The sequence below is a fragment of the Sapajus apella genome, unplaced genomic scaffold (assembly GCF_009761245.1).
Source record: "Sapajus apella isolate SASKATOON/1434 unplaced genomic scaffold, GSC_monkey_1.0 scaffold82, whole genome shotgun sequence".
Classification (NCBI taxonomy): domain Eukaryota; kingdom Metazoa; phylum Chordata; class Mammalia; order Primates; family Cebidae; genus Sapajus; species Sapajus apella.
The window spans coordinates 704,740-720,886 of record NW_022437022.1 but is presented as its reverse complement, the minus strand read 5'-3'; the positions used below and the strand labels follow the sequence as shown (position 1 = coordinate 720,886).

Sequence of the window (16,147 nt, the reverse complement as noted above, 5' to 3'; positions counted from 1 at the left end):
CGACACAGCCTTTATCTGCTGGACTCTACCATATCCTCCGCAGAGGTTTTTAGTCTATCATTACTCACTTAGCTGGTCACAGAGCCAGCCCTCAGAAGGAATGCCTCCTGTGCAGACGCTCACTTGCTCATCTCTGAAGCTAAGTTAAAAGGCAGCACAGGACATGCTGGGCAGAGCCCACACCTCCACCGTCCCCACACGTGCTGTCAGCAGATGGATCCTGCTCCGGCAGGCCACCGAAGACCCTGTCATCCAGTGGGATGACAGGTGTTTACCTAAAAAAACCCAAAAAACAAAAAACAACAAACCCTCTGCTGGCAGTGTTGGGTCAGAGACGGAGGCAAAAAGCAAAACAAATATCCTCATATTTTCCCAGTCGGGTCCTGAGGCAAGCCCTTGGGTGAAATACCCAGGCAAAAATCTAGTTGTCAAGAAATGTCTTCTCATCCATCGTTACGGAGGGTCTGCGTTGCAGAGGGAACACCTTTCGGTGTTAACAGTTCTTGCAAATGCGGCTGAACTGTGGTTTTCAGTTATCTGAGCTGCTGAAAAACAGAATGGGCACATCTGGACAAAGATACCATGCAGTAAAATTACCTCTTCAATAAATATCTTTAAACACCTTGCATTTTAGCCGCTGCTTTCTGATGAATGGCTCGATGGCTTGCCTGGATGTGTTACTGGGGTTTGAGGTTAGCCAGGAAGACACATGGGCTGCTGCTGGGACACAGACACAGGAGACTCATGAGGGACGATCGGCTGAGATGGACTGGTCCTAAGACACCGTGGTCCTGAGCACGGTTTCATGCCATGCATCTTTGCTGGGGGCATCGTTCTCCTCCTCCCTCTGCCCCTCTGCTGGTTAATTCCACTCGCCCTCTTTCAGGCATCATGTTCCTCTCTTTCTGCTGGCCACGTTCACTGTGCACGCACCTCTTCCATCGGCGGACGATGGCGTTATGGGCAGCAGACTCCTCGGTCTGTGAGCAGCTGGAGGGCGGAGCTCTGCCTTTCCATTGTTAAGTCATGGACATGAACACTTTGCTCGTGCATGACCAGGGAGAGCACCAAGCGTTCTTTATCAAACGCATGAATTAATGCAAAAGTGGCGTTTCTGAGCTCCTCTGCCACTCACGGGCCGTGTGGGTTCGCAGCTCTGGACAGAACGAGGGCCCGCCATTCCTCCCGCACTGAAGTACAGACACGAAGCAAGCACTCCTGGTTCACATCAGTCATAAGGATCTCTCTCAAAACCAAAATGAGGCCAAAGTAAAATCAAATCAAGTGCTAAGAGCAACAAAAGGAACTTCCCAGCCCTGGTTCTAGTCTCGTTACTTTGAAATGATGCAGAAATTCCACCTTCTTGGACTGTTTGTTCTCGAACTATAGAGAGACCAGAGCACCCTGAGCACAGGTGCGGTGGAGAGAAGGAAGAAGGCAGCTTCTGCTCGGAGCTCGCTGGCCCTCAGCATCCTGGAATGGACATCAATCTGATTTTGCATAGTTTTCCAGATCCATTGTATTGTTAAAATTCCAGGCATCTCCCAAGGTTGTCTTAGCGAGCTCGTAGCCCTTCTGGGCCACGCAGACTTCCAAGTGACTCCACTTTTGGCTGAGTCCTCCGTGTTGAACTGTGTCACCTGGAGGTTCAGGGTGGAGGGACTTCCCTCTCCCCCCAGCTGCAGCCCTCAGGGTCTCCCACCCCAGGCTGCTGCCTGCCCACCCGCAGCACCCCTCCCAGCCCAGCCTCTCCATTCTCCCAGGCGTGGTCTTTGGATGAAGGACTGGAGTGTGAGAGCAAGGAAATAGAGGCGGCGAATCTCCCTCCACAGCTATGACTTCTGCCCTGAGAGTCTCACTCATTCGTTCATTGATTCACTCAGATTCTCTGACTCAGTCATTCATTCACTTACTTATTCACTGACTCATTCACTCATTCATTTGCTCATTCACTAACTCCCTCACTCATCCACTCACTCCCTCACTCATTCCATTCACTCACTCATTTACTAACTCCATCATTCATTCACTCATTCACTGACTCACTCATTCACTCCCTCCCTCCCTCAGTCAGTCAGTCACTCACTCACTAAGTATTCATCAAGTACCTCCTTTGAGCCAGGCTCTGTTCTAGAGGTGTGGGATACACCTCTAAACCACAGCTTCCTGATCTTGCAGCTGACATTCTAGTGTCAGCAGACAGAAAATAACAAACATCAGAAGCACACGGTATTACGAGGTCCGTCAGAAAGTGACAAGGGGTATGGAAATAACACACGGCCAGGGTCAGGGCGCTGGAGGAGGAGCTGTAGTTTGAAAGGGCCACAGGACAGGTCTTATGATGCTGAACAAAGACTGGAAGACCAGTGAGCCCTTGGGGAACTTGGGCAGGAGGGGCCCAGGAAGCCAGACGAGCTGGAGCCAGTGCTGGGGGTGAACCTGTTCCATGGAGGCAGCGGAGGAGGCTCTGTGGGGATGGGAGGGGTGAGGCGTGGCTGTCCTGACACTTTTCCACTTCTCCACCTGTCCCCAGCTGCATCCTCCTTGGCAGCACGGTGTCCTCCTGTGACACGTGCAGACCCATCTGTCTACCGCCTTCCTCTCCCACGTCATCACAAGCCCCACAGGAGCGGGACTTTGCTCCATCCACAGCTCTATCCCCAGCCCTGGAAAGAGCCTGAGATGGGGATGCCCAGCAGGAAGGGCGGGATAAATGGAGAAGCAGATCACATGGGGAGGAGCTGTGCGGTCCCACCTTGACCGCTGGCGGGTGGGGCAGGGGGTGCGACATGCTGTGAAACCCTGAGGGGCTGCGTCCAGCTTCCAGGCACGTACTGTGCTCATCGCCCGCAGGCTACCACCCAGGTCCACTGTCCATGAAACAGGCTTGTCTGAGATCTAATCGCCATGTAAGGCGAAGTCTCCATGGAAAATATGTTCCAATGCCGGGTCGACTAACAGTGACCTTAGGTGCCCGTCTGTGAGGTGAGCACAGCCTGAGCTTCTGATAAGCTGAAATTTTCAGGGAAGTGAAGTAAGAGACTCCAAAGGGCGGTCTCGGTTTTCATTTCTTGGAGGTCCCAGTTGGGAGGCACAGATGTCCTGAAACTTTACACGCTTCTCTCTAATCTTACTTTTGAAAAGAAGTCTCATCTTACAAAATTTCTTTTATCAGAACTGTAAAACTAGGTTTTTAAAAATTCTCACTCTTTCCCAGTTTGAGTGCTTTGCTGGGGCTCAGGCTGAAGGAAGAGGAGAGCTGGTTTTCTCCGGCACTGCTGTTACACATTCCCAGAGGTGAGGGCTGGGGCTGCACGTGGGGTCCGCCCGTCAGACACGGGGCCACTGCTTAATGCAATGTGTGGAGGCCCCAGACTCCATGAGGATGTAAAGAAGACAGAGTAAGCATAAAGAAGACAGGTAAAGCAGGTAATAAACTCTATACTGTAGAGGACCCTTAAATCTTAAAAAAATATTCCTTAAAATCCTTTGAGGTTAATGTGTTAGGCCGGAAAAAGAAAATCCCAACATAATTGTATTTGTCTTAATCCAAAGGAAAGGACTAAAAGCAACTGACATGAATGTATCGCCTTCCTCAGAGGGGAAGAACAGCCTCCAAGTTTTAGCCGGATAACTCCCTGCATGGAGGATTCGTCGGACGCTGACGGCTTCACCATTCGGAGTTGGTGCCTTGGCAGAAATAGGCCACTGACAACTCGTAGCTTGGTGAAAAGTGAGATACAAGAACTTTTTGGACAACGTCCAGCCTGGCTCAGAGAACTGGAGATGGCTTTACTAGTACCTCCACTGACAGAGCTCTGGTTTATTCTAACAACTGGGCACTGTTTTGTTGCTGTCATTTTTTTTTTTTTTAATGCAACTTACATGTGGCATTGGCCTGACTAACAATGGGAAATGCAGCATCAAATCTGGGCTTGCCCACAGCCCTAGCAGTAAGGGTCCTGGCTGAGCAGCTTGTCGGGACTTTTGTCTGCTCAGCCCTCGGGGTCAGAAGACAGTCACTCCTGGAGCAATCAGGAATGACTGTCAGGGAGGCCGGGGAGGGGGTGCAGGCCGGACAGACACCGACACCGCAGAGGAGAGTAGGAGGAGGAAAGCTGAGGGGACGTCAGGCCTCCAGCTGGCGGGAGGGACACTCAGCTGTCTGTGCCTCCCAAGTTGCCAGCCCACTCAGTGGGGTCCTGGGACCTCCTGCCTGCAGGTGGCTTCTCTGCATTCACCTCCGACCTACCTATGACCTGGACACTGAGGACCCTTTGCACCGAGCCACTGTGTTCCCTCCAACCCCTCCCTGTCATACGTGTGCAAGCAACCCTCCCTGTCACGCGTGTGCAGGCGGGGACTGAGGCATGCAACTTACATTCCAGTCTATGGTCACAAAGAAGGGATGGCGCTTAATTTCCTCCACTCCGTCAATGCCAGCACCTGTCACAACAACACAGAGAAGATCATCAGAGCAAATCCAAGCCGGGGCTCTCTGACAGTTTCCAATACAGCAGTGCAGGGGGTGGGGGCGTGCAGAGGCAGGCGTGGGAAGTGGCCCAGAGGCTGCTCGCTCCACCCAGGGCAGCTGTACACCTGCTGATGGCCCCAGCACAGAAAGCCACCCCTCAGCCCCGAGAGCTTGTGAGGCAGAGGCGGCCTGGGGTTGGGGTGGGTGAAAGAGATGGTAAAGAGAGGCACAGGACAGGACAGCCAGGCGCTGCCTGCTGCATGTGAGGGCTGCCTGGCACCCCACTGTCACACCGTCACACCCAGGAGCTTGAGGTGCCTGTGAGTGGGAGCACCACGCGGTCCTCCCAGGAGGGGAAGGCGCAGAGTAGCGATCCTGGCAAAGCTGCCGCAGGGATTAACCAGGGAGGGAAGAATTCCAGGAAATGAAGATGAGACTGAGTCCACAGGATCCCAGAGCCCAGCCTCCTGGCACACCTGGCCACCCTTGAGCCTGCTCAGACAGGTGACTGTTTTTACATGGAGGCTGCTTACAAAGATCTCTGCTTTGTCCATTATTTCTACCTAACCTCCTGCCTTACTTTGTTGCTTACATTACAATGCTAAGGACCTGGGGCAGAAAGGAGGGAGGGATGAGTGGGCAGCGAATGACTCTGCATGACTCTAACGGTGGATGCTGTCTACTCAGCTGCCTGAAAACACGACTGTCCCCAGAATGAGCGCAGTGTGGACAGGCCTTAGGACCTCAGCTCACGGATGGCAGTGCGCCCACTGGGGCAGACGCTGCTGCTCGGGAAGACTGTGGGACTGGGAGTGAGGGGTCCGGGAACGTATGCTACAGTTTCTATTCAGTTTTTTTGTAAACTTGAAACTGTTCTGAACATAAAGTATATTAATTACAAACAAGAGGCCCTAAAGCTCTAGGACTGTTTTCTCCAGGATGGGACGGCTGCAGAGGAGCCCATTCTCCCAGGTCACGAGTCCAAGAATAGGTGGCTTGGCTGGAAGGGGCAGCAGCTGCAGTGGCTGGGGAATTCCTGGGCAACTCCTGCCAGCTCCAGGCCTCACTCTGGGGAGGGTCTGATCCCTGGGGCCTGGCTCCCCTGTTCTGCAGGCTGTGTTCCTCTCTGCTGCCAACTCCTAATGACCTTGCTCCAAATCAGAGCCTCCCCATGCCATGCCTGCCCCTTTGAGCAGCCCAGCTCACACTCCTGGAGTGAAGGGCAGAGTGGGGCTGCTGGGGATGCCATGGTCAGCACAGGCATGGCCTAGCCTTCTGGCTGGGAAGTTGGGCTGGGTGGCACAGGTCACCGGGAGTCACAGGAGATGGTGCCACCATGGGTTGGACTGGCCTGTGTCCTAGCCCCTCCCGCCTCTCCATTCCGCACTCTGGGCAGTGATGTGGAGGAGGCTCAGGAGCTGCGATGGCCTCAGAAAGTGCCTCTAGGTGGTCACCGGCCCAGAGCCACAGTCCCCTTACCCTGGATGCTCGGCCAGAGCCACAGTGCTGGGAAAGAACCTGCATCCTAAATGGTCCACATCCTAAATGGCACTCTCAGCTTCATGTGATTTGGGAAATTCTCCCACTTTGACATGAAAGCCCATCTAGCAGGGAATTAGAGGGAGGGCTCACATTCGGAGTTTCTCCTTCCATGAGGACATGGGCTCATGGGACAGACACAGCACACGAACACCTCAGTCATCCGATGCAGAATGGCTATTCCCATTTTACAGATGAAGAAACTGAGGCTGACGCAGGTGGGATAACTTGTTCAAGATCAGACCAGAGGTTGTGAGGTACAGGTACAGGCTTTGGGGTCACATCTCTGAAATGTGGCTGAGGCACCCCACCTTCTTACATGTCTTACTCCCTGCTGAGGCCCCTCTGGGATTCCCAGTCCATCTCTTTTGTTCTCCTCTAAACCCTGACCCCAGGGATCGATCCGAGGCCTTTGCAATCGCAGCAGCTGCAGGAGCCTTTGCAGGCCCTCCAGTGGCTGCTGTAACAAAACTTCCAGAGCGACAGTGTGACCTCCAAATAACCCTCCCCAAGCGCCAATCCTGTGTGCAGGCCTCCTTTGATGGTGCCCAGAACTCCAGGCTGCAGAGTCCTTCTGCTCACCGTCCTCTGAAGTATGCCTCTCCCCAACTCTTTGGTTGGGTGACTGCTGGACACACGGCCAGAAGCACTCTCAAAAGGCCAGTGATGGGAACAAACAGTCAGAGGCCCTGGTACTCCCACCGGTGTGGTGGCTTGTGGGCTGTACTTCTTTGGAGATTCTATTTCACATTTTGTATCTGCTGGATTTCCCTCTTATTCATCCTTTGCAAATACAGTCTGCAGGAATTTTAGAAAGTGGGGTGTAGAGGAAATACAGGTATTGGGGTAACTACTAAGTAACTAGCACGTGCTGGGCTTACCCGGATCACTGAAATCAACACATTTCTAGCTTTACCTCCTCCCTTCCGCCAAGGCGGTAAGATCTTGCACCATGTTAGCATTTTGAAGCCTCAGCAAAAAGAGTTGGCGGGAAATAATGTCTTGGTTGTTACTAAAAAATTATAGGTGTTCCAATTATAGGGGAAACATGAAAGAGAGAGGACATGTGCACTCGGTGCCTTGAAACCTGCGTCAACCCTCCCAGGGCAGTCAGGTTATTCGTCTTGTTAAAATAGGTGACTTTGCACTCTGCTCCCCCTTTTGATCTGCACTGAACACAATGGACGAATGACGGCGAGCGGAGTCCCAGGCGGGGAGAACCGGAAAGCATCAGGCTGATGCTGGAACCACGGCTGACCCGCTGTGGGATGCGGATGTCACGCACTGAAGGCCGTCCTTGGTTCTGGAGGACTGCTGTCACTCATCGAGATCACGAAGCCCTGACAAGAACAGGGACAGGAGCTGTGAGCACAGAAGGCTGGAATTACCTCCTGTGAGGCGTGGCCATTTGTCACTAAGCTCCTTAATGCAGGGTCGGTAGGAGTTCAAGGTTCAGGGGAACAGATGAGTCAAGAATCACTTCTTCTCTGTAGTTACAACACCTGATCCTGTTTGCTTTAATGCTTTGTGGTCTACCTCCAAATGGGGGCCTCACCTGATGTGTTTTTCTGGGCTTAAATCTCCAACTGCTGTGCTCTGGTTCAGGGTGTGATTTTACAACCAGTTGGAACTCTCACATCAACAAGTACTTTTATTTATTTATTTATTATTTTTTTTTTAATTTTTTTTTTTTTTAAGATGGGGTTTCACCATGATGGCCAGGCTGGTCTTGAACTCCTGACCTCAGGTGATCCACCCACCTCAGCCTCCTAAAGTGCTAGGATTACAGGCGTGAGCCACCACGCCCGGCTAACAAGTACTTTTAAAGTGCAGTGCAGTGCCTGTGGGAGGATGTAACTTTTTATTTTGGGGGGACTCATTCTGTCACCCAGGCTGATGTGCATACAGCAGGATGATAATGACCCATTGCAGCCTCAATTTCCTGGGCTCAGGTGACCCTCCCAGCTCAGTCTCCTGAGTAGCTTGGACTGCAAGCATGTGCCTCTATGCCTGGCTAATATTTTGTACTTTTTGTAGAGATGGGGTCTCGCCATGTTGCCCAGGCTGGTTTCAAACTCTTGGGCTCAAGCGGTCTGCCTGCCTCAGTCTCCCAAAGTGATGGGATTATAGGCACGAGCCACTGCACCCAGATGATTTATTTTTTCATTGCACCAATTCTATCCAGTTCTTCTACTTCATATTTTTCATGAACTCGTCACTCATTTCATTGTGGGGCTTCTAAATTCTCAGTACGTGATTCCCAAGGGGTTTTGGTATCTGCCAAAAATATGTCCATTGTGTCTTTATGTCCACAGATAGCTCTGGGAGATGGTTAATTCCTGGGTGGTTTGGGACTCCTTTGTGATATTTTCATTTTTGTTTCAGAGTCACACAAACCCACCCCCAATGCTACTGGGAACACTCAGTATCAGCTAACTGGGTCCTCCTCAGATTTCCCACATACTACCAGTTTCTCTCTACTGGCCCACCATGTCCAGCCTGTTACAGTCCAGGGCAACTTCCATGACCGATTTAAATACTAGGTCTGCTTCTCAATTTCTTAATCACTTACAGGTTATCTACACATTATTTGTTTAAAGTTTTCTGGTTTTTGCCAACTTGAAATTTCATCCATTTCATGTTTACATCCTTTGTCTGGGAGTTGCTTCTGTCCCACGGGATACAGCTGGTTTGGAGTCAGGGATAGGCTAGGGGCTCAGGCTTGAGCGCACGGCAGCCGGATCTCCAGACAGGTCCCAGGCCCGTGGGTCTCTAGTGGCTCCTAGAGCTGGTCTGGGGCTGCCTGGTCTTCAGCAACCATCAAAGCTTGATGTATGACAGGCAGTCGTAGCAATGCCAGTGGAAACTGGGATGAGGACCAGAATGGACCACGTTTGAAGTCATTAAAAACACATCATCTGGAGATCAGTTCTGGACAGGAAAAGAGAAACAAGAGCGACGGAAAACCCTCTGCCCGTGCGGGAGCCGCAGGCAGCAGGTGTGCTCTGAAGACAGCTCACCCAGCTTAGGTGATGGGTGTTGATTTGCTGTGCTATTTTTGTGCTCATCAGCACATCGAATTCCTTCCTAACCTTTCCCTCACTTTAAACTTCCCCTGGGAGTCTCAGAATATCTCATGAGTTTCTCGGAGAAGCTACAGATACTCATTAGGAATGAGCTAGAAAGCTGTCAGCTTTGGAAAAAAAGGAAGATTTGGAGGTAGGCTCGGGAAGTTTTATACTCACTGCAACGTCTCCTGCCCTGGGGGGAAGTCAGGAGATAACAAATAAAATCACTGGTGCTGAAAACCCAGGCAGGTGCTGATGTTGGTGCGCAGGATATGTTTACAGCTGTTTCTGGACATTGCTGTGGTATAAACTTCTGTCAGAGACAGCATCACTTAAGTAATGAGAAGCAGCAAACACCTCCCAGGGTCTAGCCCTACAAAGCCAATTCAGCAGAAGCATGGCCCACATCTGCGGGCATCTCCCCTTCCAGGCAGGAGCAGCGCCGAGCACAGAGGGACCCCACATTCCGCTGGGCCTGTTTCTGCAGAGCTTCATTACGCTTGCAGGGTGCCCAGGGCTGCTGGCCTGGAGCCCCTTTCTCACCCTTCTCTTATTCTACTCTTTGAAATCCCTCGATTTGCAAGTCACTCAGAGTCACCGAGTGTTCCACCTGGGAGGCCCTTTCCCCGCAGACAAGAAAGCAGACAGTCCGAGCAGGCGTGTGACCCTCCCAGGCCTCTATCGTGGGATGTGCCCACTCCCTGCTGGCAGCCCCAGCCTGTGGGGCCTCTGCTTAGACTGGGTCACCCCACGCTGCTACAGCTTCCCGAGTCTTTCTCTAATTCATGACCACATGACCACACGACCACCAGAACAGCTGTGCTGAGAAAGAAGACTGGTGTCCCTCGGCCACACCCACCGAGTGCTGCCGAGTGTGGCCCAGCCTCTGGCTGCTCTGTGTCCTGTCCACTCACTGTCCCAGGCATGAGGACATCACAGAGTCACACATGCCCTCAGGTGTGCAATTATTCCTCCCTCTTACGACTTTGCCTATGACCTTTCTCGGGCCCAGAATGCCCCCTCCCCGCTCCCTGCCCAGCATCTGGCACAGCCTCTGAGACCCAAACCAGGCGTCCTCACAGAGCAGCTCTGTCATCCCCACTCAAATAGATCAGTGGCCCCAAACCAGCGGCCTCTGGAGGTCAGTGGTGGTGCCATCCACCTTGGTAAGCCAGCACCTGCTGCCGGCATTCAGCACATGTTCACGGAACAAATCACACGAAGGCTGAGGGCTTCCGTCTAGGACTCTTTCGAATGAAGACATTTTCTCTTCAGGGGATGTGCAGGTGGGAGAAACGCTAGTCTTAGACGCAGAAGCCAACGAGCCTTGAGCAACTCACGTGAGGGCAGAACCTGCAGAGCGTCAGGGAGGAACAAAATGTATCTAGTGGCCTGGACATGTATAAACCCGTTATGTCATCTCTTCCAGCTATAAATATCTGTGCAGAATCTCTGGGGAGTTGCAACTCCCCCAAATTCATACGCTGAAGCCCTCATCCCCAATGTCTTGCAATGTGACCGTATGTGGAAAAGGGGTCACTGCATGTGACCAGCATGAGCAGGGCGGTCACTCATCTCCTATGACTGTTGTCATTAGAACAAGGGGAGATTTGGACACAGACCCCCACAGAAGAGAAGGCCACATGGAGATGGAGGCAGAGGCCAGGGATAGCATTCACAGCCAAGGTGCCACAGCTGGCCAGCAAAGCCCCAGGGTCTGGAGGCGGCGGGGGACACATTCCTTTCTGTGGGAGCACAGCCCTGCAGCCTTGAGCTCAGGCCTCTGGCCTCCAGGGCTGTGGGATAACACGTTTCTCTTGCTCAAGGCACCTACTTTGTGGTTCTTTGTCACAGCTGCCCCAAGAGACACACAGAGCAGCGGCCAGTCAACAGCTCAGTCTTCACTGTGGTCTGTGGGCATTAGAGACGTGTGTTTTCATCTGTGTTTCTTGATACACTTTGCGCACATGGAGGGCACGTTTTTCCTTTGATTTCCTAATTTCTAGCTCATTGCTTTGTCCACTGACCACTCTGTCAACTGGACTGGACAGGATTGTCTGGGAATCCAGGGGCCTCCTGCTGACGGCGGCTTACTGAGGAAGAGGAAGGGGCGAGGAGGTTGGGAGCGACAGCAGGGTCCTGCCCTCCCTGGGGGAGGCCACAGAAAGGAAGAGTCTATAGCTCTGGGGACTCACGCAAGGGGAGGCGCCAGGAGAGGACAGGTGGGAGGTGATGAAGACGCATTCGCCCCTCCTTCCAGCCTACAAATCGGGCGCAGAGGTCCTGTGCAGCACGTGCAGCATGGACCAGGGCGGACAGCTCTAGCACTGGGAGCTCTTGGCAGAGAGGCTCCCGACAGGGGCGGGTGGAGGTGTGTGATCACCTTGCAAATGCATGCGAGGGCCCAGGGTTAGAACGAGGCCTCTCACAGCCAACAGTTCCTCAGATGGTCAAAGGGAGAACTCAATTCCAGGCTCTTTTGGAGGAATGAGAATAAGGCTCATGGCAGTCAGAAGCGCTGGGAGGTCCCAGCCACAAAGCAGCTGCCTGTGCAGGTGAAGGTGACTCTGCCCAGCGGGATTTTGAGATATATCCAGCTACAACTCCCCAGGAACTAAATCTGGCGCCCGCCCTGGATAGGGCTGGCACTTAATTCTGACTGTAGCTGCTGCTTCTGGTTGAGCCTGGACATCTTAGGTTGTGAAATACCCCTGTGGGAGGGGTCACAGCTCCTTGAAGCTTAATGACAACTCACTGCAGACACGGTCGAAGGGCGATCTCAGCTAGACGTAAGCCATTCTGCATGCTTGTGTGAGCTCTGGGGGGCCGGTACCTTCTAACCAATGCTATCTCTATACCTAGGGAGGGGGTAAGTCCATCTGTCTCTCACCAGTTACTTAAACCAAATACTACAGGATGATTTTAGTGTTGTTAAATTTGAAGGTTTTTAATTTTTTTTTAAAAAATTAGGTTATTTAGAAAATTATTTGGTTCTTCCAGAACAAGGGGAGAAAAAGTACAAATACCCCAATACTTTGTCGCATTCACCCAATTCACTGTAGCGAATCCTCTTCCAGCAACGTAATAATGCTTGAAAGGAAGTATCTCCCTTTCCGGCAGGCCCTCTCCCCTCTGCTGAGACCCGTTTTGTGCATCATCTGTCCAGGCATGGTGGCTCACGCCTGTAATCCCAGCATGTTGGGAGGCCAATGTGGGAGGACTGCTTGGGTCCAGGAGTTTGAGACCAGCTGGGCAACATAGCAGGGCCCTTCTCTACGAAACAATAATAAGCTAGCTGGGTGTGGCAGTGCATGCCAGGAGTCCCAGCTACTTGGGAGGCTGACGTGGGAGGACTGCCTGAGCCAGGCGACTGAGGCTGAAGTGAGCCGTGCTTGCACCACTGTGCTCAGCCTGGGCAACAGAGCAAGACCCTGTCTAAGAAAGAAAGGAAAGGAAACAGTGACTCCAAGACAAAGCGCTTCAATTGCTGTGAGAACAGAGTGAATTGTTGCTCTCGTGTATGTTTGGATGAATAAACACATCCAATGTCTCTGCTTCTGCTTTCTGACTCCAATTCACATTTCCAGGGCAGGCCACGCAGGGAGGGGTGACAGCAAACCCTCATGCATGCAACCCCACAGGTGGTGACTGCGGCAGCTCGGCTGGGCGGGGCAGTTACCCTGGGTCACCTCAGAGGGCGTGGCAGAGGTGGGGTCGCAGGGCCTGCCACCTGAGGTGGCATGTCACTTGCACGTAGGCTCATACACTTATAGTAAGTATCCAGATGTTATTCGGGTGCTTGGGAATGATGAGGAGGAGATGACACAGACTTCCATCGTAAAAGCTTGGTCTTGAAAGAGGAGTTTCAGCCACCGGTGTGATTCCTGGTAGCAACTCACAGGAAGATGTTACCCTCTGACAGATCAGACCCCAGGCCAGGCGGGCACAACTCCATGCTCTTGCCGGGGTGGACTTCCCAGGTGACTTCTGGACTCTGGCGATTGGCCTCAGCGCTTTTCTGGCTGGTACAGCAGGCTTTCCATTTACCCGTCCACTGCAACCATCTCAGTAGAGGCTTTAACAGCACTGATTAAAATGCATCTCACAGAATGATGGGTTTCTCCCGAAAACTCAGAATTGTGGCTCCCTGGTCATCATGCATTAGATAATGTTTCTCTGTTCTGTCCCACAGCCAAGTGGCAGAAAAAGAAAACGGTCAGATGAGCAGGCAGCTATGAGGCTGGGGGTGGACACCCTGCCTGGCTGCAGGCCTCTGCACAGCCAGCGCTCTCTGCTTATCTACGTTCACTGGTCAGACACATCACAATGCTCCCGGCACATCAGGCACTGTCCTCCTCCTCAAATCCTCCCACCTACTGCACGACGTTGGTGCTGGTATTACCCTCAGTTCGTAGACACGTAAGCAAGCACCGAGAGGCGAAGCCATTTGCTCAGGGCCACACAGCCAGGAAGGTGCGGGCAGGGTGGGCCTGGGTACCTGGCTCTGCCTTGCTCCGCTTCTGCGCCCTGCTCGGGCTCCGGCCTCTCCCACGCGCTCCCTTCTCCTTTGCTGTGGATCTTTCTTCCCCTTCCAGCAGACCCTCTCTGCTCTGCTGAGATCCGTTTGTGCCTCACCTGTTTCTCCACCCTGGCTGCAGGCATCGGTGTATGTCTTGACTGCAGCTGGCGTTGCTGCCTGCTGTCAGAGAGACCACAAACATGAGGGCCACACGTTTGCTTTGTGGGTTCCCAGAGCCTCGCCCACGGGTGAGGGAAGGCACGGGCCAGACTCACGTCATCTGCTCACGCTCGCTTCTGACAAAATTGCCCAGTATCTGCCCAGTGTCTGCCCGAGCCACAAGAAAGGGGCAGCAGGCAGTGCTGCTGATAGGCAGAGGACCCAGCCATGACGAGGTGGTGGTGTGGTCCTGTTAGCTGCCAGAGGGTGGTCCCAGCCGTGGTGAGGCGGCAGTGTGGTCCTGTTAGTTGCCAGAGGGGCAGCCCCAGCCATGGCAAGGTGGCAGTGTGGTTCTGCTGGCTGCCAGGGTGTGGTCCCAGCCATGGCGAGGTGGCAGTGTGGTCCTGCTGGCTGCCAGGGCGTGGTCCCAGCCATGGTGAGGTGGCAGTGTGGTCCTGCTGGCTGCCTTGGGGCAGCCTAAGGTGGGGTGCGGGGCTGCACATTGCACGGAAGTCTCTAGCATCAAACGTTTCTCCCTAAAACAACTTTTAAAGAACTGGGTTTTCAATCATAAAAACAATTGGCAGAAAAAAATCCAACTATTGGCATGAAGGAGGTGGAAGGAAAAGCTCCCCTTCTCCCTGCCTCTCCAGGGAGAAGCAGCCGCTGTAGAAACTGCTTGCCCGCGTTTTCAGAATTCTTCTTTGCTTACCTCCCTTGCTTCTAAAAACACAAACAGGATCATTCTGAACGTTCTGTGCTGCAATGTGCTATTTTTACTTACTTCTTTTTTTAACTTACAAATGCTTCCACGTTAGTGCATGCAGAATGATCTCACTCTTCAACATTCACGTAGTACCTGATGGTAATTCAGTTAACTGTCCCTGGGTGTAGATTTCGGCTTCTCTCTGTGCACTTGTGTGACTATATCTGAAGGATATATTATTTGAGGTGGAATTACTTGGGTAAGGTGCATGTGCTTTACTTTCGTAGAGATTTTTCAGGTTGACTTATGAAAAGACAGGACACACAAACCCCTTCACCCGAAAGGAGGGAAACTGCTCTCCTGCCACGCATAACGAGGACTGCAGATGTGTGCCTCTGTGCTAACTTGAGAGGCAAAAATGGGCCAGACCTCCTTAAAGATAGCAAGGACATGAAATATCATGAAGAACTGTATGGGCACTGGCTGATTTGGAAGCACAAAAGCATTCATGGAAAGCAACAAGTGCTGTGCTTTAAACAGCCACTTCATAAGACAGCGAGGTCTTCAGGAAAAATCCTCGATCCTCAACAGATGTTTTGGACCTGATAAGCAACCATCTTATATTCCTTAAGATTCTAATTATACACACACACACACACACACACACACACACGCGTGCACACACACACACACACAGTCTTGCTCTGTTGCTCAGGCTGGAGTGCAGTGGCACCATCTTGGCTCGCTGCAATCTCCACCTCTGTGGTTCAAGTGATTCTCCTGCCTCAGCCTCCTGAGTTGGTGGGATTACAGGTGCCCACCACCATGTCCAGCTAATTTTTATATTTTTAGCAGAGATGGGGTTTTGCCATTTTGGCCAGGCTGGACTTGAATTCCTGACCTCAGGTGATCTGCCTGCTTGGGCCTCCCAAAGTGCTGGGATTACAAGCATGAACCACCACACCTAGCTTATTTTGATATTTTTAGTAGAGATGGGGTTTCGCCATGTTGGTCAGGCTGGTCTCGAGCTCCTGACCTCAGCTGACCCACCCACCTCAGCCTCCCAAAGTGCTGGGATTATAGGTGTGAGCCACCATGTCTGGCCAATTTTATATAATTATCTTTCTTCTAGTGTTTCTCTAAATCTTGATGCTTTTTGTCCAATTTTTCTACAGAATAAAAATTTTATACAAAATGAAAACAAATAACTTAGGATTTTTACAAAATTCTGAAGTTGAACTACAGTGAAATTCTGGGAAAATCTCTGTAGGAACAGAGAATAATTATATCCTCATTCCATATTAAAGTAAAAAAGAATCGAGTTGTGAATGAAAGATAGTTCACTTTTCAAGTTTAAAAGGCCAAGTCAAGTACTCTTATCAGAAATACAAGCATAGCTATAGGGAATTTTCCTGAAAAACGGTTTTCAATTTTTAATTAAGACTCTGCAAAGCTCAAAGTGGTCTTTGTTGTTGCAAAGATTAGAAATAAATAAGCCATAAAGGCTCCGCTCAAATTTGTGGCTTTTAAAAAGGAGACTGATGTCTGACATTGCTCTGGAATCAAGCTAAGGTCCCTTTTGAAATGGAATGAACAGATCTGAAAGTATGTTCTGCAGAGTGCGGGGCTCTGCTGAGTTCTCTGATGAGATGGAGACTGTGTGTTCGTCTCTTTGATAGATC

The 16,147-nt window shown here is 51.7% G+C and overlaps 1 protein-coding gene across 6 annotated transcripts in view; it reads right to left on the bottom strand.

Moving 5' to 3' along the window:
• Positions 1-16,147, bottom strand: part of RPS6KA2 (ribosomal protein S6 kinase A2) — a 447,811-nt gene that overhangs the window by 52,066 nt on the left and 379,598 nt on the right. For all 6 annotated transcript variants that reach the window (XM_032253221.1, XM_032253224.1, XM_032253226.1 and 3 more), the window contains one exon: positions 4,382-4,446. In XM_032253221.1, coding sequence (XP_032109112.1) covers positions 4,382-4,446 — 65 coding nt within the window. The remainder of the gene's footprint in view (positions 1-4,381; positions 4,447-16,147) is intronic.